Consider the following 23,679-nt stretch of genomic DNA (forward strand, 5'->3'; position numbering starts at 1 on the left):
TACTCATGCTGGGCAGTGGTGGCGCATGCCTTTAATCCCAGCACTTGGGAGGCAGAGGCAGGTGGATTTCTGAGTTTGAGGCCAGCCGGGTCTACAGAGTGAGTTCCAAGACAGCCAAGGCTATACAGAGAAACCCTGCCTCAAAAAACCAAACCAAACCAAACCAAACCAAACCAAACCAAACCAAACCAAACCAAACCAAACCAAACCAAACCAAAAAAACCTACCTACTCAGACATCAAGTCTACTAAAGCAATGGAATTAAGTACAGTTATAAACAAAGAACAAACCATATAAAGAGGATGCTGGGGTTAGGAGGGATATCAACCCATCAAAATAAGATGGAGCACTTGTGTGATCATCAATACATTTACTAAATGGAAAGATTGGCTGAAAATGGATAGTAGGTACTTAGGGCATGTTATATTGTCCGCACAACAGTTTGGTAAGAGTTAAGTATTTCAGTGCTCCAAAAATAATTTGTAAGGACATTTTTATTCCATTAAAATGTTTTACTCTTAAACCAGAGGCGAAAGGTCCTTACAAAAATGGGGGCCATGTCTGACAACCCACACGGTTTGCTTCTCTGTCGCATTGCTTGGTCTGAGTTCTGTTTACTAATCACATGTCATTTAGATAAAATAGTGCATAGCATGCTGCCGTCTATAAGATATTAACAAGGCAAGCAGACTTCTGCCCTCGGGTCTATATTCCCAAGCCCTGGGAAGTTCATGGTAAAGTTGGGGTGACTTTCTATCACTGAGAGACTTTTTCTCTAATACTCTGAATTCCGTCAACATTTGGATGGTTTATCTTAATTTTTAACTTGACTGGATGGAGAGCCACTTCAGAGATGATTAAGCATACCTCTGGGAGTATCTGTGTTTCAGAGAAAGCTAGACCCTGCGGGGTTTGCCCAAATCAATAGCTGACCCATTGATAGACTAAATTTGAGTAGACAACTGCGATGCCGTGGAACTGTAGAATCAGTGAATTAAAGGACATGCCTGGCTGGGATGGCATCTTTGAAAGGAGTACCTTGGGGCTGGCTGTTTCCTGTTACTCAGCTTTCTGGCCTCTCCGAGGTAAAGAGCTTTCTCCCACCATGCCCTTCCTCCATGATGTGTCTGCCTTGTCCCAAAGTTATAAGGCAGCAGAGCCAGAAGGCCATGGATTGCAACCCTGAGCCTAGGCAAAGCTTTCTTTCAACTGCTTCTCTCAAGCATCGGTCACAATGACAGTCTACCAGGTAGAGCTCAGATGAAGCATCGGTCACAACGACAGTCTACCAGGTAGAGCTCAGATGGAGCTGAGCCCTGTGCACAAAGCTCCACAGGGTGCCTTGGGTCAGTTTCTACATCGTAAGAAACCTGTATGAACAGGGAAGAATGCCAGTCTCCAGGTCAAGGGACACTCTGATGTTCAGCTCAAAATCTCAGGAGCATTTTGCACTCTTGGTAAATCGCTAAAAGGAAACCTTTGATTGGATAAAAAGCGAAAGCTAGGATTATACAGAAACTATTCAGTTCCTTTAGATTACTTAGTATCAGATGTCTCATCCAAATGCAGGGTTCTGTATTCTCTTTTAGGGGGATATTTAGCTGTCAGTATAAGAGGTCTAGTCTGGTGGGTCAATGAAAATATAACACAGTATACCATTTAGTAAACATTACTAATCTTCCTTTCTCAACTTGCCATCATTTCAAGAGTATCCCTCCATCATAAACTACAAAATATCCTTTTTGTACCTGAGTTCCATTCCTGACAGTTACCTGGCAAGGCTGCTGTGTTTGGTTCCGTTTTACAAACTAGAACAACTGAAACTTAGAGGATTTGTATATGAAGCAAATTGCTTAAGGCCATTGATGGGAGGATTGGTATTCAAAACCCACAGGTATCTCATTTGGAAGGTTAGGTTTTCTTCTACAACAGAGGACTTTCGCCAAAAATTTCAGCTTTAAAAACACTGTCTAATTAAAGCAAGTAGCATGCATATTAAATATTGCTTGATCATAGGTAAGGTCACTTACAATGGCTGTCACCAATTCCTTATGACTATAAAGCTATTAAAAAGGTAAAAGCTATTAAAAAGGCAAGTATTGGATTTTCTTTGCATGAAAAAAAAAGAGAAGTTAAAAATTTAATCAACCAAAGAGTATATATGGAGGGACCCATGGCTCCAGCTGCAAATGGAGCAGAGGATGGCCTTGTGGGACATCAATGGGAGGGTGGCCCTTGGTCCTGTGAATGCTTGACGCCCCAGTGTAGGGGAATGTGAGGACAGTGAGGCAGGAGTGGGTGGGTGGGTGGGGGAGCACCCTCATGGAAGCAGGGGGAGGGGGATGGGATAAGGGGGGCTTGGGGGGAACGGGGAAAGGGGATAACATTTGAGATGTAAATAAAGAAAATATCCAATTAAAAAAGAGAAAAAAATCAAATTATAAACTCCAAAGAACATGCAAATCTTACCTTCCTCGGGTTTCCCGTCTAATAGTTCATCTATGGGTCCTTAAGAGAAGAGAGAGAAGATAAGTTATAGTTAGCTCCTTCACATTTGGAGCTTGGTAAACCATCAAGATTGGGAAGTCTGTCCTTAGCTTACCTGAGCATGTGTCATGTACAGAACCTTTGTCTACGGAAGACAAAACGCTTGTTCCCTCTTCAGCTGTAACAGAACACATGCAAGCAGCTATGACCAGCTCACAGGTACATGTTTCTATGCTGTGTGTGTGGTAAATGTACACTGTCAGAAAGAATAAACAATCTATATGCACCCAGGCAGAGCAGCAGACCTCAGTTTGCCTTCTACTTCAGCTGTTGGCTCTCAGTGGATTTCAGTTTGGCCACAAATCTCTGTTACGTTCGGTAGATAAGCCATACAAGTCTATTCTACTGTTCTACTTTCCATTCATGGAAAAATGAATGACTTAAGGGATTGACTGTTACTTGGTATCACTAATACATTTTAACCATAGGGGCCTGGTTAAGAGAAAAAGAAAGACTACTCAATAAAGAATCATTTTGTTTAAGATTTTAAACCTAGTATTTCCAAAGATTGAGAAAAGCTGCAAAGATAGGGAAAAGAGCAGTGGATACTAAGGGCATGCTTGCTGGGTAAGGAGAGGAATAGGTAGTGGACAGAAGACCTGGAAGCAGTAATAATGTTTAGGATGATGTTTTAATGGAAAATACATTTCATTTCATATTTCTAAGACCCATCAAATATAGAACACTAGAAGTGAACATTGTACAAACTCTGAACTTGGAGCAATAAGGATACATCTATTAAGGTCCACTGATTATACAAATATACCTCTCTGGTGTACGATGTGGACAGTGAAAAGTTCCACATGTGGGGACAAAGAAACATGGGAGACCTCTGTCGTCTGAACTCGATTAATGGTGTGAACTAGCTGTGGCTCACAATAAGAAGCAAAGCATAGATATATGTACATGCATACATATATACGTGACAGACAGGCCTCAAACTCAGTTTGTTCGTATGCTCATCAGACCTTCTACAGGTCTCAGAATAAAAGACAGACACCGCTTCATTATAATAGATTTACAATCTCAAAATATTATGCAAATATCACATCCAATTAAACTATATGAGGAAAAGAAAATTTGCATTTTCTTCTGCAGAGTCACATATTACACAAATTGTATATAAGCTATATAGATTTGAGACTTTCATATGAATATAATAAACTGGAGTTTATATTCTTTCCCAAAGAACTAAATATGTTCTGCTCAGTGACCTTCATTCCATACAACATTGATGGTGCATGCCATAGGTTCATTGAGGGACACTGAGGCAGGAAATCTAGATCAACACAGACAACCCTTTAAGGCTACAAAACCAGGCCCCGCCTCTCCCCCACTTACTTCCCCTCAGACTCTAGAATTTTGCTTTTGTGACATGGCCTGGTCCTTCCTGACTCATTCCTCTCAGACTATTCCTTTTCCTTTGGCAAGTCTTACAACAGTATATGACCTTAGCTTGTCCTTCAATTGCTTCAATTAAGTGAGGCCTGTGTATCTCATGCACGCAGAGGGCTGGCCTTCTCCCAGGTAGCTTTCACCAATAACGCTACAGCTGGAGATGGGAGCAGATGCTACTATGTGCTTCATCTGTTGACTGTGAGCCTCGTTCCAGAAAGATCTGGCTATGCGTGCTGTGTAATGCTGGCTGCTGGAGCCCTGTGCTGTGCTGGGAATACAAGTATTGCTAGCAAATACCTCCTGATGTGGACACGGCCAAGCCCTGTGGCCTGTGAAGCACATATGCACAAGGGAACATGAGGGAAGTCAAGAGCAGGGAACAAAAGAGCAAGCTTGCTTTAGATTTTAAAGACTAGGTCTTATTGAGTCCAGGTGGACTAAGACTATATTTATTTATGTATATGTATGAATATGTATATACATATACATTTATATGTATGTATATATACATATATGTGTGAAATATATATCTGAAGATGACCTTTCTTTCATTTCTTTCCAATGCTCTTGCCTCCACCTCCCAAGCACAGATGGATTAGAGGCACGGACCACACTTCCCTGTTCTTTGTTTTGCTATTTTCTATTCTCTGCTGAAAGGCAGTTTGAAAATAGAAGAGGAAGGGATAAAGATGGGGGCTGTAGTTGTGGCCAATGGTTGTAGAAAGAGGAAGGGAAAGCCAGAAGTGAGGAATGGAGTGAAGAAGAAATGGGAAAGATGAATTGAAGAACAGAGCAGAAGAAAAGGTCTAGGACTCTGCATCTTTATGGTAGGGAGCCAACGGAAACCCTGGCAGCAAGGGAGAAGCCAGAGACAGTAGAATGCCACAAGAGAGTGCTACCTCCCATGTGCAACCCTCCTCCTAAGGTAGGCTTCAGTTTACCTTGAGGTAGTTGGCACCAAGCCTTAATGGCCTGAGAATTCACCTGGTAGGGCAAAATCTGAGCTCTCCTATCTCCAACAATGAGGAACACCCACCAGGAAATCAGCAATGACCACACCTAGGATATGATATCAAGATTGTACCAAGACTACTCAGGCCTGCTCAGAAATGTTATCTCCTGGAAAGAAACAGCTGTCTGCTAGGTTCCACTTACTTGGAGGGGCTAAAGTCACTTACAATAGCATTTTCTAGCCATCTTGAAATATATTATGTACTGCTTAAGGGTTGACATCATCAATAACGGGGACTACAGGAAGCAAATTAATACAGTCTTTTCTCAAGACAGAAAAGAAAGCCAAAAGGAAATTTGCAAAAAAGAACAAACAAGTTGGGTGTTGTGCATTGAAACAGTGTCTGTGAAGCAATTTAAATGGAAATTAAAACTTACTCTTATAAGCAGATGAATCTTTGTGCTCATCCTCCAAAGAAATTAACCTTAAAATAAAAAGAATGTTGATTTTACACCATTCTGCAAATTTATGTTTATGGGATAGCTCTATCTTCAGTGCAATATCTATTGCTTCACTGACAGCAACACACACACACACACACACACACACACACACACACACACAGAGGTTGGGAGTAGAGAGAGGGAGAGGGGGGTCATTTGTATGGCATATATTTTCTGAGGAAGAAATAACATTGCTTGTACTCTGTACCATTCAATAGCATCTTCATGCAAGAATATGGCTTCACTGTAAGGCACACACATAAACATCTTGACAGGCAGTTAGGGACAACTGCCATACACTCACATAGTTACCAGTGGGGGGAAAAAACCATAGAAAGGGATGGTTAGACAATGGTTAATCCTGACTCCTGCAGCTAAAAAAAGAGACACTAAACTACACAGAAGGCAGAAGGCAGAAGGCAGGGTCACTCCCAAACCCAGAGGCACACTTGCTCATCAGAACGGCTCTTCCTGTGACTTCACAGGCAGACTCCCCACCACCGACACTCATTTATTTGGTTCTTTCTTGTGCTGTGGCTCACTTTTATCTGCTCCTTCTGAACAAAAATCCTTCTAAAATTTCACTTTTCACTGCCATTTAAACTAGTGACTATTATGTGTTGAGCTTTCAGAGAAGTCCTAAGACACTTGAGAAATCTGAGCTTGGTGAAAGTCAACACACCCAGAGACTGCAGATCGCTCCTGCTGCAGCTCGTGCTGCATTTGGACTGCATGGGCTGCATTAGCTTCTATGGTAAAAGGAAGATTCTTTTGGGATTTGCTCTGGGCGTGGTTTCTAATGGGGCTCACTAGGGTCCCTTGCCCTTTCTGAACCCCATTCTGTCTACCACACAATGTGGACATGGGTAGACAAATGCTCAGATGGTCAGTGTGAGACGGGGTACCATAGAGAGCCCCTGCACTGTGCCAGCATAGAGCAGGCAGTTACCAGATGCCCCTTACCAGGAGGCGATTGTGTGGATCCAGATTGCAGCCTGTGGTCTGTGCAACAGTGAAAACTTGTCTGTGTTCTGCACCAGAGAAAATTTCCAGGATTTTTGTTAAGACTCAAAAGCAGCTAATGTTGGGAGCAAATATTTCTATGGGGCTAAATACACACCCAACTCATCAGAAACTTTCTTAGAACTACAATAAAAACGTCAACCTGTCTATAAAGCTGTCTAAGCTTTGGAGGTGTGCAGAGGAGGAATAGAGTGGGGGAATATTCCTTCCTGTGTGTTCCCAGGTCAGGCAGTTCAGAGTGGCCACTGTTCATCTTCACAGACATTGCCACCTCCCTGTGGGACTCTAGGGATCACGTGTTGCAAATTCACCTTGGTGGTTCTAAATAAGAAAAGGCAAAACACAGAGGCAGGGGAGCCGCTTCCTACTCTCTGGGCCATTCTCTGCTTCAGACAAGAGAGAGAATAAAGGCAGAGCAGCGAAGGAAGAAGAGAGTCACCGCCCAGTACCCTTACACGCACGGACAAGCGATCTCCCAAGCCATAGACTTCTAGAAGAGAAAAGGTGGGGATTTCCCTGCCTAGGAGACCTTGTGAGTGTTGATGACAAATGGGGGTCATAACCAGAAACCAGAGAGGACATGGAGCTTACAGTATGGGGACAGTTGCCTTGTCTTGCCAGTAAACTCCTCGCAAGGGAAGAGCATAGCGAGGACATGGCTGACCCCCTCGTCAGTGGCCTCACCTGAGCTTGGCATGAGGAGGATGGTGCTGCCCGCACTCCCTATTGGAAGGAAATGTCTATCAAGAGGAAGGAACCCGGGACTTACTGCCTCGGCTCTGGTGCCACAGCCTCCCGGTTTTCCCTCCAGGAGGTCTTCTTCCCTTCTTTCTCAACTAGCTTCTTCATGGGGTCTTGTAAGCTCTTGATCATACGCCACAGGTACGCAGGGAAAAAAGAAAAAAAAAAAAAGGAAAAGAAAAGAATGTTAAAGAAAAATCATCAGTAAAAATCCTCACCTGCTGTCTGTCAGTGCCTATAACCACCCTCGGAGCAGGGGCTTTGAGGAGGTTGTCCCTGTTAAGTATGCAGGAAAAGGTTTTACAGGTAAAGCAGCAGTGCTCTCAGACAGATCCAAGGATTACAGCTCACAAGGGAGGGGTGATTGCCACTGGATTTATGTTCTCCCCTTTGTGATAAGCTATCCAGAAAAGGCCTTTCGGTTCCTGTCAACTTCACTTTCCAACTTCGGCATGCAGCTAAGATAAACACTATTCTTTCCGCTGAAGTCCACACTCTGACATAGTATAAGATTCCACCAAAGTTGAGACAACTGCATTTTATTTTTAATTTTGCTATTTTGCAACTGAAAAACCATCTTTGAAAACAGCAGACAACAACAAATGTATGTTTGTGTATGTATCTACACACACACACACACACACACACACACACACACACACACACACACACATGCACACGCACGTATATATTCCAAAAAAACAGAATAGTATACTTAATTCCTACAAAAGGACACAGCAGGTTTCTCAAGTCTGTGTAGATTAAAAACAGTCAAGAGTCTTTTTTGGGCACATCATTTGCTAGAGTTACTGTTTTAAAGGTTTATTAAACATTTAAGGAAAGTTTTTTTGTTGTTGTTGTTATAAAGGAGCAACTTCTTACAAACTGCACACCAGTAGCAGAGACCTAGAAGGAGAAAGCAGAGCAAATGTTTCTTTAACTATGAATAATGACTTATACAAAAAAGATTTCTATTTTGGGCCCTAATTAAAATACAAACCTACAAGCACAAAAGGAATCTCTCAATATATTTAGCTTCCTCAGAACTGCTAAAGTCCAGGTTCTCATCGCCTTTCTACCCTGGCTCTTGTGTTCTTTTCTCCACGGTGACACACAGAGGGAGGCAGGCAGACTTCAGGGCCAATGCGGATCGATTAGTGATGGCTGACTGGAGGCCTGGGTGAAGATGCTCTAAGGCTGTGTCCAGGCAAAGCATAGCTGAGGCCGATTTTGGAGTCTGCCATGGACACCAGATGGATACTGGTGTTTCACCCCCAACTGCCAGCCTCACCTCGCTCCCTGTACTGAGTAATTTTCCGAAAATACCACTGTCATCATGCTGCCTTTGTTCTCAAGACTTTATAATCGCTCCTTATTTCTTGCCACTCCTAATCTGAAACTAACTCTCTCTCTCTCTCTCTCTCTCTCTCTCTCTCTCTCTCTCTCTCTCTCTCTCTCTCTCTCTCTCTCTCTGCTTGATTTTAAGTCATCCCAAATGCCAGGCTACCTCCGGTCTCTCTGCTGCTTCCCACTATCTGCAAAGCAGAAGCTCTCTATTCAGCTGGAGCTGCCTCCTCAGGGTCTCCCGTGTGCTTATTGTTCCTGTCCTATCTTTGTTTTTCCTGGTTGCTTGCCTTCAGAAATCCCGAGTCCTTTCAAAGCCCACATCAATTACTGCTACTTTCTACACAACTTCACTGGGCACTCCAGATTTAAGAATGTCCTTCTGACGCCAAGTTGTGTTAACAGTCCGATCAGTGTGTGTCTTTTTATAGATACTTTGTAACAACACAATTCCTGCATAAAAATAGATTAGAGTTGAAACTATAAAGTATTTTACATGTTGCAAACATTTAATGCTAAGCTAAAATATATGAACGTGCATCCAACTCATCAATATTCTTATGTAGGGTTATGGCCTTTTAGTTTTGTTTTAAGCATTTATTGATTTTGTATGTGGGGTGTTGCCATGGTATGTGTGTAGAGCAGAGGACAACTTGTGGAAACAGTTCTCTCCTTGCACCGCATGGGTTCCAGAGATCAAACCCAGCTTGTGAAGTTCGCCAGCAAGTGCCTTTACCTGTAGGCCATGGGGGTCTCTTTATTGACTCTGTGTCTCTTAATTTAAGTTCTGAAGCACTTCATTACATAAAGTCTGCCTGTACAGCACTGGCATTATTTTTAAGATTTTTAAAAAAATTTCATGTATACAAATACACTGTAGCTATCTTCAGACACACCAGAGGAGGGCACTGGGTCTCATTAGAGATGGTTGTGAGGCAGCAAGCTGGCTTGAACTGGTGGCTTGAACTCAGGACCTCTGAAAGAGCAGTCAGTGCTCTTATTCACTGAGCCATCTCTCCAGTCCCTTTTAAGATTGATTTATTTTTTATTTATTACTATTTTTTAATGACTCCCTGTCTCTGGATGTTAAATTGGTACCTTCATTTGAAAAATATTTTTTGGAGTGTCTACCATGTGTAAGATGGTGTTTGGGATATTTTGGATGTCAGTCAAAAGAAAAATTATCAGTAAGTGAGATGCCTGGGCAGATCATTTAAACAAGGAGACAAGACGATGAGATCGTTATTTCAGTGAATGTGATGTCCTCTCGCAGAGATGGCACTTCAACTGAGAGTAAATGACATGAAGGAACCAGCCACCACGTACAGCTCACTGAGAAGCTTGAGTAAGAAGGCCCAAAGGTAAGAATACCTCAGCCTGTGTGGAGAAGTCACTGGGGCCGTGCTGTGACTGGCAAGAATGGATGTCTTAGGAGACCCCCATAATGTGGCCAGCAGTGTCTCCCAGGGGAGAGCATTTGCTGTGGCATTGGCCATCTCGCCTCCTTTGTGCTGTCTCTCTATGCATGACAACTACACACAGCACAGGATCATTGTGTGCTGCGGCCTGGACTGTGAGGGGAAAATGCTACAATGGACAGGGTGAGAGTAAATGCGACAGTGGATGCAGATTGTGTTCTAGAAAGTTTTGTCGTACATACATACATACATACATACATACAAAAATAATCCAGTAAAAGTAGTGTGAGCAAATGTGTGTGTGAGCATGTGTGTGTGTGTCACACGTGTGTGAGTGTGTGTATGTGCGTTAGAGTTGTGTAACCACAAACGGGAGCTCATCAGATGTCAAGGACATACTCTCTTCCATACATTTGCCAATCACGGCATCTCTCTCTTTCTGTCTCTCAGCAGCTGTATTCTCCCTAGAATGGTTCAGTTCTGATTAGAGTGAAGGCTGGAGTATTTTCAGCCAATGCTCCCAGGACTCACTTTTAGATCCCGTGACACTTGTCCAGGCCTCCTGGTTCGCTCAATTATCTCCTCATTGTGTTTCCTTTTTGTCAATCAACATTGGGCAGGCCATGGACATGTCTGCTTCAGTGAGCTGCGTCTAGCTGCCACAGCCCCTGTCTAAACCCCCAAGATGCCCTTGACAGTTCCATGGCTATCATCCCTCCTGTCTCCAGCCAACCTCCCGTCCTGACCACACTGGAGCAGCCCTCAGACAATCCCTTTGTAATGTAAACCATTCCTTGTCTCTTTTCAAGCCTTTCCCCTGTTGGGCCATTAGCAGGGACTCAATTGTTGGCTCCCTGTCACCACAGTCACACTTAAGACACTATTGTGCGTTCCCAACAGAATGGCTGCAGTTCCAATTGCTACTTTAATTTACTATTAATAATTCCTGTGACAATGCTCTTCTCGTCCTACATTACTATTGTGCCTATAATTTTGCTTTTGAAGCCTGGCAAATGCTAAAATTCATACTTGTTGGTTACAAAAATTAATGTAATGCTCATCATTAACAATTACATCTATTCAACTAAGCAATGTAAAGGCTCAGAGGAAAGTGATGAAAAGGCATAGAACACCAGAAGGAAAATTAATGTAAACACATCAGCTTGTTTATTCACTTTGAGAATTTTGAATGAAGGAAAACATTGTATTCACACACATACCTGCTTACCTGAAATACAATCCACACGCCACAGGATTCAAACACTCTAAAGCTGTAAGTCAAAGATTTATAACATATCCACAGAGTTATACACGCATCAGAACAATCGATTTTTGAACACTGACAGTGGGCTTGCTAACATAAGACTTGGAGATCAAACAAAGCACAAATCAAAAAGGTGAAAAAGAACCACGAAAGAAGCTTGTTTCTGACGAAAGACGGCACGCACTGAAGGGAGCCTCTAACGGAAAGACTGAAAGCTCACATCCTAAGCCCACCTGAAATTTAGTTTATTGTGTGATTGTCCAAAGTATGCCATTCTGTGGAATAGAGAATAATTTCCTGCCTCAAACAAGGCCAGTGGGGAGGGAGTAGACAGTTGGGCTTGCTAAGGGTTAGGGATGCTAGAAATGAATTTTTCTGATTATTTCGAAGTGCCAGAACCCAGTTAAAAAACCACTTGCCCCTAACAGTTCCTGCAGAAGTGACAGCATTTTTTGAGTGACAGGAATCCATGTTCTGGCAAAATGAACGAGAAAGGTCTGGGGGCTGCATATGAAGAGCTAGCCATCAGATAGAACCACTGCCAGCTGCTGGCCTACCGAGGCCACATTTGAACCCATGGCCAGAAAAGAAAACTCTAAAACCCGTGCTTCTAAGACTCATCCCAGTGAGCCCTTCCCGCAAACTGTCTGTGGGCATCACTGCCTCTCAGCAGTGGCCAGCATCCCTCCACTGACTGAAAGCAACTTTGTGGATGAAAGGGTGTCTGCAGACCGAGTAACCTGTCCCTGGCCAGGCTGCAGCAACAGGCTAATAGCTTCCATCAATGCACAAATGGCTTCAGGAAGCACACACACACAATATAGAAGATCAGCGTGACAAAGAAAATGTGCAGACCCGGCTCGCAGAAAAAAAAAAAAAAAAACTGCCTTAAAAAGGAAACAGCTTAATATAATAAAGGGAATTACTACTTCCTGTATTAGGAAAATAAAGGAGGCAGCAACATGCATCTGAAAGAAAGCAAAACTACTCAAGAAAACAAATTCCTCAGACAAAGGGCCAGCAGCCAGTTCTAAGAACCCAGACTGTGGCCCACCTTACACAACTGGGTAACATTTCCTGTCGTCCTTAATTAGACACTTCATTTTCTTACTCTACTCTCCATTAATTACACTGTACGCACACAGAGGTGCCAAACAGTTGTCAGGAAAAGGAAACAAAAGCACTTAAAATAGTTTTGCATGGTCAAAAGATGCTGCCTTCAGCTGGGTGTGTGTGTATGTTTGTGTTTATATAATTAGTACCACATGAGAAATAAAAAGCAGAGGACATGATGTGTACCAGCCATGCAATTCATGGACATTTAGAACATATGTCCTCCTCTTCCCCACCACAAACATCCCCCACCATGTACAAATGACACCATATTAATCTAGTCCTAGAGACAATTTTGAACTGCACTGCAGAACAACAGGCCAAAGTAAAGCTGGAGGGGAAAAAAAATCACCATCAAAAGACATAATCTTATGCTTTAAAGTAGCGCTGGGACTTGTTTGTGGGAAGCCATCACAGTGCTGGGAAGAGGGGGTCCTTGGATTTATATCGAGCAGTGCTTGGACATGAACACGGTTCTCGTCATTCTCGGGCCTCAGTTTACCCACCAGCACATGGAGATAGTGCCAAGTGTTAATGAAGGGAGCAGGGTAAGGCCAAACTGAAAGAATCTACAGTATCAAACACTACAAACCATTCTTGTCAGGACCATGAAGGGTCTAGAGCATTATTTCTCAACCTGTGGGTCCAGACCCCTATGGGGGGGGTTGTCAATGGACCCTTTCAACTGGGGTCACCAAAAACCTTTGGAAAATACAGATATTTTACATTACAATTCATAACAGTTACGAATTACATAAATTCATGAGTTAATTTATTCATAGCAGTTATGAAGCTGCACTGGAAATAATTTTATGGTTGGGGGTTACCATACCATGAGGAACTGTACTGAAGGGTCTCTGCATTAGGAAGGTTGTGAACCACTGGTCTAAAACGAGGCTAATGCCTTCAGTCTTGTGTTCTACACTCCAAGTTCACACTCTCCGGCTTCAAGTGGCCTCAGAAACATCCCTTGTCTGCTGACATGGAAGGGCAGGCTTCGTGAGATGAAGGAACCTGCTTCTGGCCATTCAGCCACAGATAAACAGACGCGACATCTGAATCTATCTTTACAGTTGCACAACTTAAGGAAATGTCTTGAACAACCAAGTGGAGGACATTTACTCCATGTCCCCTTTAATGAGAAGTGTTGAGGACAGGAGAGGACTCCACTCCACTTTCTTAAAGAGGACTCCATTGTTCCCAGATATTTGAGGGGCTGCCACATAAATTACTGTTTTCACCCACAAGAGAAAACTTCAAAGTATGACTGTTAATTGGAAGCTATGGCTGTACTTTTTAAAGGTAGCATTTCTGCTCTTTCCTGCCCACCTGCCTCACGGCCAAAAGTGCCCGTGGGAAGTGGTTCATAGCAGGGGGGGGGGGTAAAAGCCTGAACTCTGCTGTTCCCAGACCTACTGCACATGCACAGAGCCTTGGGCAAATTACGAGCTGTCTCTGGGCTCCAGTTTCATTTGAAACATGAGAATAAGATTGAACATACTCAAGTGCTCTGAAGATAATTTGAGGGTTAAATAAAATACAGACATTTTCTACATGTTAATGCTGAACCTAACAGTGTTATTGATTGCAATCCCATCCCTGGTACATTTAAGACTCACACACATCATATGAGAATGTTCCTAGGCATTATTTCATAGCAAGTGTCTGGCACAGAAAAACTATACACTGGGAATATATTTTTTTTCTTGTCCGGCAAAGAGAAGTTCGGGAAGAAGGAACGGGGGCAGGAGAAGACCCAGGCTGTTGTGAGGAGAGCCCAAGTGACCAGCTGCCAGGGAGAAATAATGCCAATCACCATAAGGCAGAGACAGCAAAGGACAGACAAAACTCTGCCTTCCTAGCTCGGATTTCAGTGGTGGTCCTGGTTAGCTCACCCATTCCGTCCTCCCCAGTGACTGAGATATCCCTCCAAACCTGTTCTTGCCAAGGATCTGGCCTGGAACAGTTTGGGGGAAAAAGAGAAAGAAAAAGAAAAAGAAAACAAAACAAAAAACCAAGGGAAAAGCTTTGCTAAGTACCCTGAGAGCAAAACTTGAAAGTCTAAAAGGATATTCTGGATGCTCGCCACGAGTAATTGCCTTGTTGGGACTGTTAACTAAAATAGCATTGCAGAGATATTTACCCAATTTTCATAAAAACTATTATGGCATTATTTTCAAAGCAAGTAACTACAGAGCCATGTGGCCCGTTGGTAAATGCTCAGATGATTAGCTGAGAAATGTGAAGGTGGGTGGAAGGAGGCTGCTAGGCATATGAATTTGAGAAAAACAACATTCAGAAAAGGATGTTTTGGTCTTTTGAAAGCTAGGGGTATTTTGGTCTCCAGAATGACGATTCATGCCCCAGTGCTGGGACCCACACCCCAGAGAGAAGGGAGGGATGACCGTGGCTGTTCCAGTGGTTATTTTTGAACTTGGTGTTGAGTTTTTAAGTTCAGGTTCCCTAGAGGTGAATCTTGGCCCAGGTCAAGAGTAAGTTACAAAGCCAATTTGCATTGGTTAGAGCCAGCCTGGCTGAAGAGATGGCACACCCTCATGACTTTCCGGCTCTTCTGTCCCTAGTGGGGATTATTTGAGAGCCAACCAAGGCCTGTGGGGTTGAAGGACAGGTTTGGAAATGGAACTGCCGGATGTCCAGTGAAACCAGGGAGGGAGTGGGCTATGTGAGCCCCGGGTTGAAGCCTGCTGAGATTTCTGATTGACACCCTTGCCTGTGAGTCTGGTTGCAAAACCCAACAGCCTGGGATGAAAACGGTAATAACTGAAACTGGACTGCTAGACCTAGCAATTTTCTTCCAATGTGCTGTCCGTGGCTGACTTCTGGTTCCACTGTAGAATTCTTAGTAAGTCCATCTCCAGCGTCACCACTAGTGTTGCTGGAGGCCTTAGTTACTGGAGGACTTCTTCTATCTCCATCACGACGACTGCTGATATGACCCTCCCCGCCAGCACCATTATTACCAGGACTTCCTTCCCCATCATCTCTCCCATCAGTTCAACACCAGGAACCCTGCTAACATTTTAATCACCAACATCCACACCGATCATCATCATCAGCAGCAGCAGCAATTCCTCTACTACTGTGTTAGTCAACAACACCCACAGCAACACCATGTTCTTCACATTCACAGCCTCTTCTACCACCTCACTTGTACCACCACCACCAGCAGCAGCAACATCAATTCCTCCACTGCCACCTTTGCTTCCTGTGCTTCTATGTACTTTACTTTCTCATACAACCCGAGAATATGAAGAGCAAAGTGGAAAAAAAATCTTCTGTTCCTTCCCAAACCACTGAAATGAAGCGTGCCGAAGGGCTCTGCCCCGCAACTGACCATCTCTGTTAAACCCAAGCACTCGGATGGCTTCAAAAACAAGAACACACTCCAGAGTGTGCTACATGTGAGGAGAGAGGATTTCAGGTAAACTCGGTCAGCCCCGTGAAACACTGGCTCAGAGAAAAGTTAAAAAACAAATGTGGCAGGATCACACACACCTATAACCTAGCACTTGGGAGGCCAAAGTAGGAGGACTGTGAGTTGAAAGTCAGAGTGGTTTAAGCTTAGCCGGGTGTGGTGGCACACGCCTTTAATCCCAGCACTCGGGAGGCAGAGGCAGGCGGATTTCTGAGTTCGAGGCCAGCCTGGTCTACAAAGTGAGTTCCAGGACAGCCAGAGCTGTACAGAGAAACCCTGTCTTGAAAAACAAACAAAACAAAACAAAACAGTCTGTTTTAAAGAACTGAACAGCAACTCAGACAGCCCTGTAATGCAAACACGAGGAGAGGAGCATGCTGGCCCTCAACCAGTCTTCAGAAGTCCATGTTGTAAAGGGCCCAGTCCTTACCCTAATATCCTTATAAAAATGCCCAACTCTACCCACTACCAGGAACCGGATAGAGAAGGAATGGCAGTTGATGCAAATGGAACTGTAGCTGATCCAGGGAAAAGCCACTTGACTCCTCTGTGGCTGTCGCCTGCCCTGGATCCATGGAGAAGTGTATAAGTGATATCCTGGAAGGATGAAGCAAACAACCACATCTAAGGGCTGAAAACTTAAGACAGGCACTTCTCTCCTAAAAAGACAGAATTTCATTTAGTTTCTTTAAAATGCTTTAAGCTCTGAGCCCAAATTGCTCCCCCCAAAAAGGGACAACGCTTTCCAGATCCAGCATGTAACATTTTCTGCCTGTCCCCCGAAGGTGATAATTCCTGCCATGTGAGGGACGTTCCCAGATTTGGGATAAATATATAATTAATACACTGATGATAGATAATTTGTACAAACTATGCATGTTTACTAACATTTTAATGAACCAGTAAGTGTTTGTGTTTGAAAACAGAAGCAAGGGAAAACTCGAATTTTACTGGCAACCACTTAGAATGCTTCTGTTTTAAGTTGGAGGCATTGGAATGATCAGTTTTACAGTTTCATAAGATTACATTTCAAAGCTAAATTTTCCATAATCTTGAATGCTAAAATGTATCCTTAAGTTGAATGATTCTATGCCCTCCCCAAAGAAGAATCACTATACTCACGTCGGGCCTGGACCAAAACAGTGTTAGCTGTCCCATGAAGCACTTCCACGAAACAGTCTAAATCAGTGATGACTTGAATATTTTGAAAGATGCATGAAGTGGAGACTCATTTTTATAGTGAACTTATTATATCTCTTAGGTAAAGCTTCATGAGAATTTGCAGGGCACGAGGTGCAGCCTCATACTTCTGCTGTAAGAGAATCTCTCTTTCCAACAGGACACTCTGAGTGTTTAACACATTAATTATCATCCTTCATCAAGCAGAAAACTAATAGTCAGGAAATACAGCTGCAACGGCACAATTACCCACACACTCAGAACACACCCTGAAGCAAAGGAAACAAATGGCCCGCTTTTCATTAGCGCAGCTTGGCAATCCTCTCCTAAGACAACGTTTTCTTTCCAGTCAATCCCAAATGGCATCTTAGGGGCCATTTGCTTATGTCAACCTGGAGGACAAATTAATCCTGAAGACATTCATTTAAATTCCAAAATACCCTTTATCAATAGAGAAGGCCTTTCTAAAATTATAGGTTTGAAAGTTTGTTGGATGACATATGAATTTATGTAACTACAGGCCACGTGTTTTAAAAGGCTATTGGTAGAAGATTTCTGCATATTTAAACAGCATCATCATCCTTAAACAGGGCACATAGGGAACTAATGGGTTTCATCTTCATGTTTCCTGGCATACAATTTGATACACAGTGCATCTATCTATAAAAACATAATGACCTGTGTATAACAGGATCTCATTATGTCCAATGGGAGCCCACATAATTATCTATCAGCTTGAATTTCTAATATGTCATCCCTGGAAGCCTAGAGCAGCATCATTCTCAAGGCTAATGAAAAAAAAAAAAAACCAGCCTATTTGATGGGTTTGTGGACACTTATTCTTACTTTGACTGTAACACCATCATACTTTAAGAGATGTATTTATCCTACAAGATTATATTACAAATAAGTTATGCATTGTTATTTAAACTATAACCTAAGGGAGGATGAAGGATATAAAAGGTAATAGTGAGCTGTCTGTCCAAAATATTTGTAATTATGTCCCAGATCACAAGTGTCAATCTGTCACTAAGTTCTTGCTCAGTAACCCTCTACCGTAAGCAGCACAACCTTTGCTGCAGGGTGAACAGCACTACTTGTATCTTGGAGTCACAGCTTCCTCAGCCCAGGAGGACAGGACTCATGTTCTTCCATGCCTGTGGCACCCTCATGTCACTTATACACAATAAACTCGAACATGAGTTCTCTTAAGTTATACTTGAGGGAGAAGACATTTCATTTGACTTCCTGGCCAAATTATGTTTTACAAGACAGGTAACCTTTGGTTACTAGATGCAAATTCAAACATGTGGGCAGGTTAGCAGGATTTTTCTAGCACGCACGAGGTCCTAGGTTCAGTCCTTAATCCTATGAAAATGGAAATGAAAGACCGACACTAACAGCAGAACTGTTATGATGCCCAAGAAGTGCCCCATGGAAGGTAAGGTTGGTCTGCTTGGGCCAGGCTAAGAATTGTAGGTAGTAATTTTAACTAAGCTTCCTTGGTTGGGAGGGATACTTCCTTAGTTGCTGAAAACATCAGTAAATCACAGAGAAGAATTGCAGCTGCTTCCAACAGTAACACAGCCAGTGTGACGAGGGCTGAGGGCTGCTTGCTGACTGTGCAGACATTTGGCTGGATGACGGACATCCAGGAAGCATAAGAAATAAAGAGCCCCCCTCTCCTAGTAAGGTTGTATAGTTGACGAGAGAAACAGTGCACATTTAGGATGCATTCACCATGCAGTATGTCAGTGAGCAAGGGAGGGACTGTGAGGACCAACTCTATGGCATCCGTCCTAGAGTCAGCATGGGTACAGCTCAGGGCAAGCTTACACTCCTGGGTCCCTCTCGAGATCTTCATTCAGGCAACATCTTTGAAGGTTTCTATCACAATATTTTTGCAGATTTTTAGGTGACTTATAAACATTTAAAGTCAGAGATGCTTTTACAGCAGAGAGAGGGGGTACTGTTTTGATGTTTCACTAGCTATGTGGACCTATACATTTCCTCAAAAATCAGGAGTGAGCAATTTCAAGGCTTATTTTTGCTAGGTTTATTCTTGCCTGATGATAGTTTTCCTTAAAAGATACACCCCAAAAACAAGGCACCCACTGTTCTCTCCGATCATTCTTAAAGTCCTTCTGGAATGACAATCACTTTCTTATCTTGATGTGCATTCATCTCTGGTAGCCATCGGGGCAGACAAGTTCCAAATCAGCTTCAATACTGCGAATCAGATACTGCACACAACCCCCCTTTTAGAGTCAAGGATCCTTGAGTTTACTGTAGCTCTTTCAATTAGAAAATATTATTATAGCCCCATGGAAAATTCCAATCTTATGTTGGAGGTTCCTTTAGAATAAAGTGATATGTGTGTGTGTGTGTGTGTATTCATAAAGAAACATCTTCTCAGATCTGCATATTCAGAATTAATAATTAAAAGTAGGGATGTAACTCAGTGGTAGACTATCTAGCATGTTTTAAAGCCCTGAATTCCATCCCAGGTAATGGAAAAACAAAACTAATCTAAACTAAACCAAAAGTAATCAGTTCCCTGTTCTTGAGTGAGCTTGTCTTCAACAATGTCAGATAAATAGGGATTATCAGGATACATAGTGAAAGGATGCGTCAGAGACATAGTTCTCTCTGACAGAGGTCTGGGATGATACTGCCATGGGTTTGGTTTATAATACAAACAAAACTGGCTTTTCACAAGACTTCCTAGTGAGTCTCTGGCTTTCATACCTTTAACGTTGTGAATTCATATGGTTGATAACCTTTGAAGCTCTCATGAATGGCTGCCATGGTGTGAGAAGTTTTCTCCCAAAAGTGGAGCAGAGTGGTCTGTAAAAGAAAGATGGTAAAGCCATCAATGTCTTGAATGCCTACTTCTTTCTGGCCTGGGTCCCCGGAGAAGTGATCTACAGCTTCCCAGGTCATCTCAACGCTGACTATGTCTCATCTCTGTATCTCCCTTTCTTCCCATGTGTACTGGCTAGTTTTGTGTCAACTTGACACAGCTGGAGTTATCACAGAGAAAGGAGCTTCAGTTGAGGAAATGCCTCCATGAGATCCAACTGTAAGGCATTTTCTCAATTAGTGGTCAAGGGGGAAAGGCCCCTTGTAGGTGGGACCATCTCTGGGCTGGTAGTCTTGGGTTCTATAAGAGAGCAGGCTGAGCAAGCCAGGGGAAGCAAGCCAGCAAGGAACATCCCTCCATGGCCTCTGCATCAGCTCCTGCTCCCTGACCTGCTTGAGTTCCAGCCCTGACTTCCTTAAGTGATGACAGCAATGTGGAAATGTAAGCTGAATAAACCCTTTCCTCCCCAACTGCTTCTTAGTCATGATGTTTGTGCAGGAATAGAAACCCTGACTAAGACACCATGGTTCATTTAGACCTTGTCTCGTCATCGGACTAAACTTCCCCCAATGCTTAGGTTGCACCCACTGCCTGGACCCTCACCTCGACATCTTTGCCCCATTCAGTCCATTCTCCAAAGCCCAGGGCTATTCACTCATCTCATTTTATAATGATTTGGTTTCTCTAAAATGTCACTGACAGTATTTTTCAGGGTGGGAGTGGTGGAGACACAGAGTCTCGTGCTGTGACCCTGGATGACCTGGAACTTGTTTTGTAGACCAGACTAGTCGAACTCAGAGATCCACCTCCATCTGCCTCCTGAGTACTAGGATTAAAGGCTCGTGCCACCATGGTCCCCTTATTGATGTTCTTAAAAGTATTTTTTTCTGTGTAGAACATCTTTTCTAGAGGTTTGGGAAATAGAGTAAAAATTTCCTGCCTCCGGTTTTCTTCCTAAACTTCGATTCTTTGGGCTATAGTAACCTGCACATTCCCAACAACTCCCAGCATTTGGTATTTCACACTCAGTTGGTGTCAACAGCACTGAGGACAGACCCAGGGCTACCCTGAAGGAAGGACAGCAGTATTAAGAGAGATGAAACCAAATGCCTTGAATAAGCATCACACCCTGAGACACATAGGGTATTGTGCTAATAGGGTATTGTGCTAATTAATAGGGTATTGTGCTAATAGGGTATTGTGCTAAGAGAGTCTAGATCAGGTTCTGGAAAGACACAGACGAAGAAAGGCACCCAGGGCTGAAAGGACCCACAAAACAAATGCAGGAAAGTACAAAACTCCACCATGTGTACAGCACACAGTTGTGACTGTACTGTTGATTAAACTGTGGGGCCTTAAAAAGCAGAAACAAGGGTGCAGTCAGAATCCGTGATGCCCAGGGCGTACTTTGATTCAAACATAAAATTTCCCATTGTCTAATAAGCCTCTGGCTAGTCTTTGTTCATGGAGACAGATACCACTTTGTTACCTGGTATGTTGCTAGCATGTGAGATAAGAGGTTACATCTGCTTGCTCCAAGAAGATCCACCTTTTGACACACATCCATCTTCAACTTGTCAAAGTTTTTTTTCGCAAGGCGGACTTGTGTCTGCACCTACGGAAGGGAAAGCAAATCTCTGAGACACTCAAACCTCCATGACGTTAAAATTTGCAGGTGAGGAAAGACCAGTGAAGGGTTTCTCCGTCTTATATAAGAAAACGTCATTAAATGTTCCAGATGAATGAGCAGATCTGACATCCATTCTTTCCTTCCAAAAGACTTAGACAAGAACTCTGATGATTATACTTTTGTAGCAGACCTACTTTATAAATTATATGTTTTGCAGAATAAGATTAATAACTGTGTCTCTGGGCAATTATTAGCGGGTCACAGTGAAGTCTGGAGACACACACATCCTGAAGAAGATGCTTTGGACCAGGGTTTTCCAGTCTCTGGAGCGGAGTCCCATACAGTCTTCACTTGGCTTTTCCTAGCATTAACATCTTGTGTAACATTTGCTAAAATGGAGAAACTATCAATGACACAATCCTATTTACTGATTTCTATATTTTCTTAAGGTTTCTTTTTTTCTTTTTCTTTTTTTCCCTACTACCATAATTCTACTGTTTCAGGAGCCAATTGAGGGTTTATATCAAAGAATTTTTCCACGGCCTAAAACATTCCTACTGATAAATTTTCAATTTTTATTACTGAGTGATGAATACCAGCAAAACTCCAACCACCCGTGAACCACACTGTAATTCAGGGAAGCAGTGATGGCCAGGAAAGTCCTGCGCATGTTAACTCTATAACTTATGTTGTAGGAGAGTAGAGTTTTCCAATTTAGAGGGCTAGGGACATAGCTGAGTCAGCAAAGTGCTTGAGTAGCATTTGCAAGGCCTGGCATTCCATTCCCAGCACTCCAGACGCCGGCTGTAGTACCTCATTCCTGTGATTCCAGCAACCTGGAGATGAAGGCAGAGGGATCAGAAGTCTCAGATCACCTTTGGCTACACAGAGAGATTGAGGCCAGTCTCAGTTACATAAGATTCTGTCTAAATACACACACACACACACACACCATTCACAAATGCACATATATATACTTAAAAAAAGTGAAGTCAAAATTTCCCCTTCTTCTAATCCAAGGTGCCACTATATAATATTTTGGATGGGGAAAGCCAGGCACTTAGAAAAAGAAAGAACAACATTTTATTGAGTTTTTTTTTTAATTTATAGAAATCTATACACACATAACATATTCTACTTGGATAATTTCAAATATTATTGTGAAACCCTCTTGCATCATAGAAACTCGGCAGATGAGTATTACAGGCAATGCTGAGGAATTCCATGCTTTTTCATCAGTATACACCAGGCCGCGCAGAACAGCCTGGGACAAGGCACATACTAAACACATATTTGTTGATGGGATGCTTCCCATGCCATTTTAAAATGTCCATAATTAAAGCCTTTAAGATAGCTTTATATGTAGTGATTTTGAGGGTTGGTCAGATGGCTCAGTGAATAAGGACAGATACTACCAAGACTGATGACATGAGTTCAATTCCTGGACCCCACATAGTAGAAGAAGAGAACAAACTTAGGGTGGGGCTGGCTCTCTGACTTAATAACCACCCTACTATGCTCCTTTAAGCACCTTCTCCTACTGCCTGGAAAGTCAAGAAGCTCAAAACTGCATTTTACATAGAAATATAAGCTTCACTATGGGATTGTAGGCAACTGGAAAATGATGAGGTTAAACATTTAACACACTGATAGAATTAATACCTACGAGAATAGAGGATGTAAGAGTAGCGTGTATCGCCCACATAAATTGTCTAAGGATTCTTCTCCATCCCCTATTTACAGTGCTGGAGAGAGCAGTGGACGGTAGCTCTTAGCTCCTCTCAGCCTGACCACACTGTGAGCACAAACACCCTGGAGATTGATTATTCATTATTGCAGAATGAAGACTAAAATTCACCCCCTGGGAGCTCTAACTATAAGAAGTTTAAAGTGATTGAAACATCATTAATGTTCTGCCTTCCTCTGAGAAGAGAAAGGAAATGGAAAAGAGACCATGGACTGCTAGGGGCCAGGAAAGAAGAAGAAATCCAGATGGAGAGAATTTTAGCAGCTGAGATTTTTGTTGTAGATTGCCAAGGGTCAACATACTCACCCAGAAGAGCCTTTTCAACTTGGGCCTGAAAATTATGTCCTCGGCGTTTTCCTTTGAAAGGGGAAGGAACAGGTTCGGGGCATGAACTTTTGTGCAATCATTCAATACAAGTCTATAGGGCACGTATGAGTCCTGTGTTATGTATGGCAGAGGGTATCTGTAGAGTCCTAACACATCTGATGCACAGTCACGAAACGTTTATGAAAGGGTGCACA

General features: G+C 42.8%; 1 protein-coding gene across 10 annotated transcripts in view; it reads right to left on the reverse strand.

The window, feature by feature from the left end:
* Nucleotides 1-23,679, reverse strand: part of Ica1 (islet cell autoantigen 1) — a 148,014-nt gene that overhangs the window by 20,501 nt on the left and 103,834 nt on the right. For 3 of the 10 annotated variants that reach the window (XM_006504993.4, NM_010492.3, XM_006504994.4), the window contains 6 exons: nt 21,271-21,396; nt 19,667-19,765; nt 7,193-7,287; nt 5,335-5,381; nt 2,603-2,665; nt 2,470-2,508 (listed from right to left, as the gene is read on the reverse strand). In XM_006504993.4, the coding sequence (XP_006505056.1) occupies nt 2,470-2,508; nt 2,603-2,665; nt 5,335-5,381; nt 7,193-7,287; nt 19,667-19,765; nt 21,271-21,396 (469 nt within the window). Of the gene's footprint in view, nt 1-2,469; nt 2,509-2,602; nt 2,666-5,334; nt 5,382-7,192; nt 8,071-16,169; nt 19,645-19,666; nt 19,766-21,270; nt 21,397-23,679 lie in introns of those variants that run through there. The other 7 variants (XM_030255193.1, XM_006504995.4, NM_001252266.1 and 4 more) reach the window with 4 other exon arrangements.

This window comes from Mus musculus, chromosome 6 (genome assembly GCF_000001635.26).
Source record: "Mus musculus strain C57BL/6J chromosome 6, GRCm38.p6 C57BL/6J".
Lineage (NCBI taxonomy): Eukaryota > Metazoa > Chordata > Mammalia > Rodentia > Muridae > Mus > Mus musculus.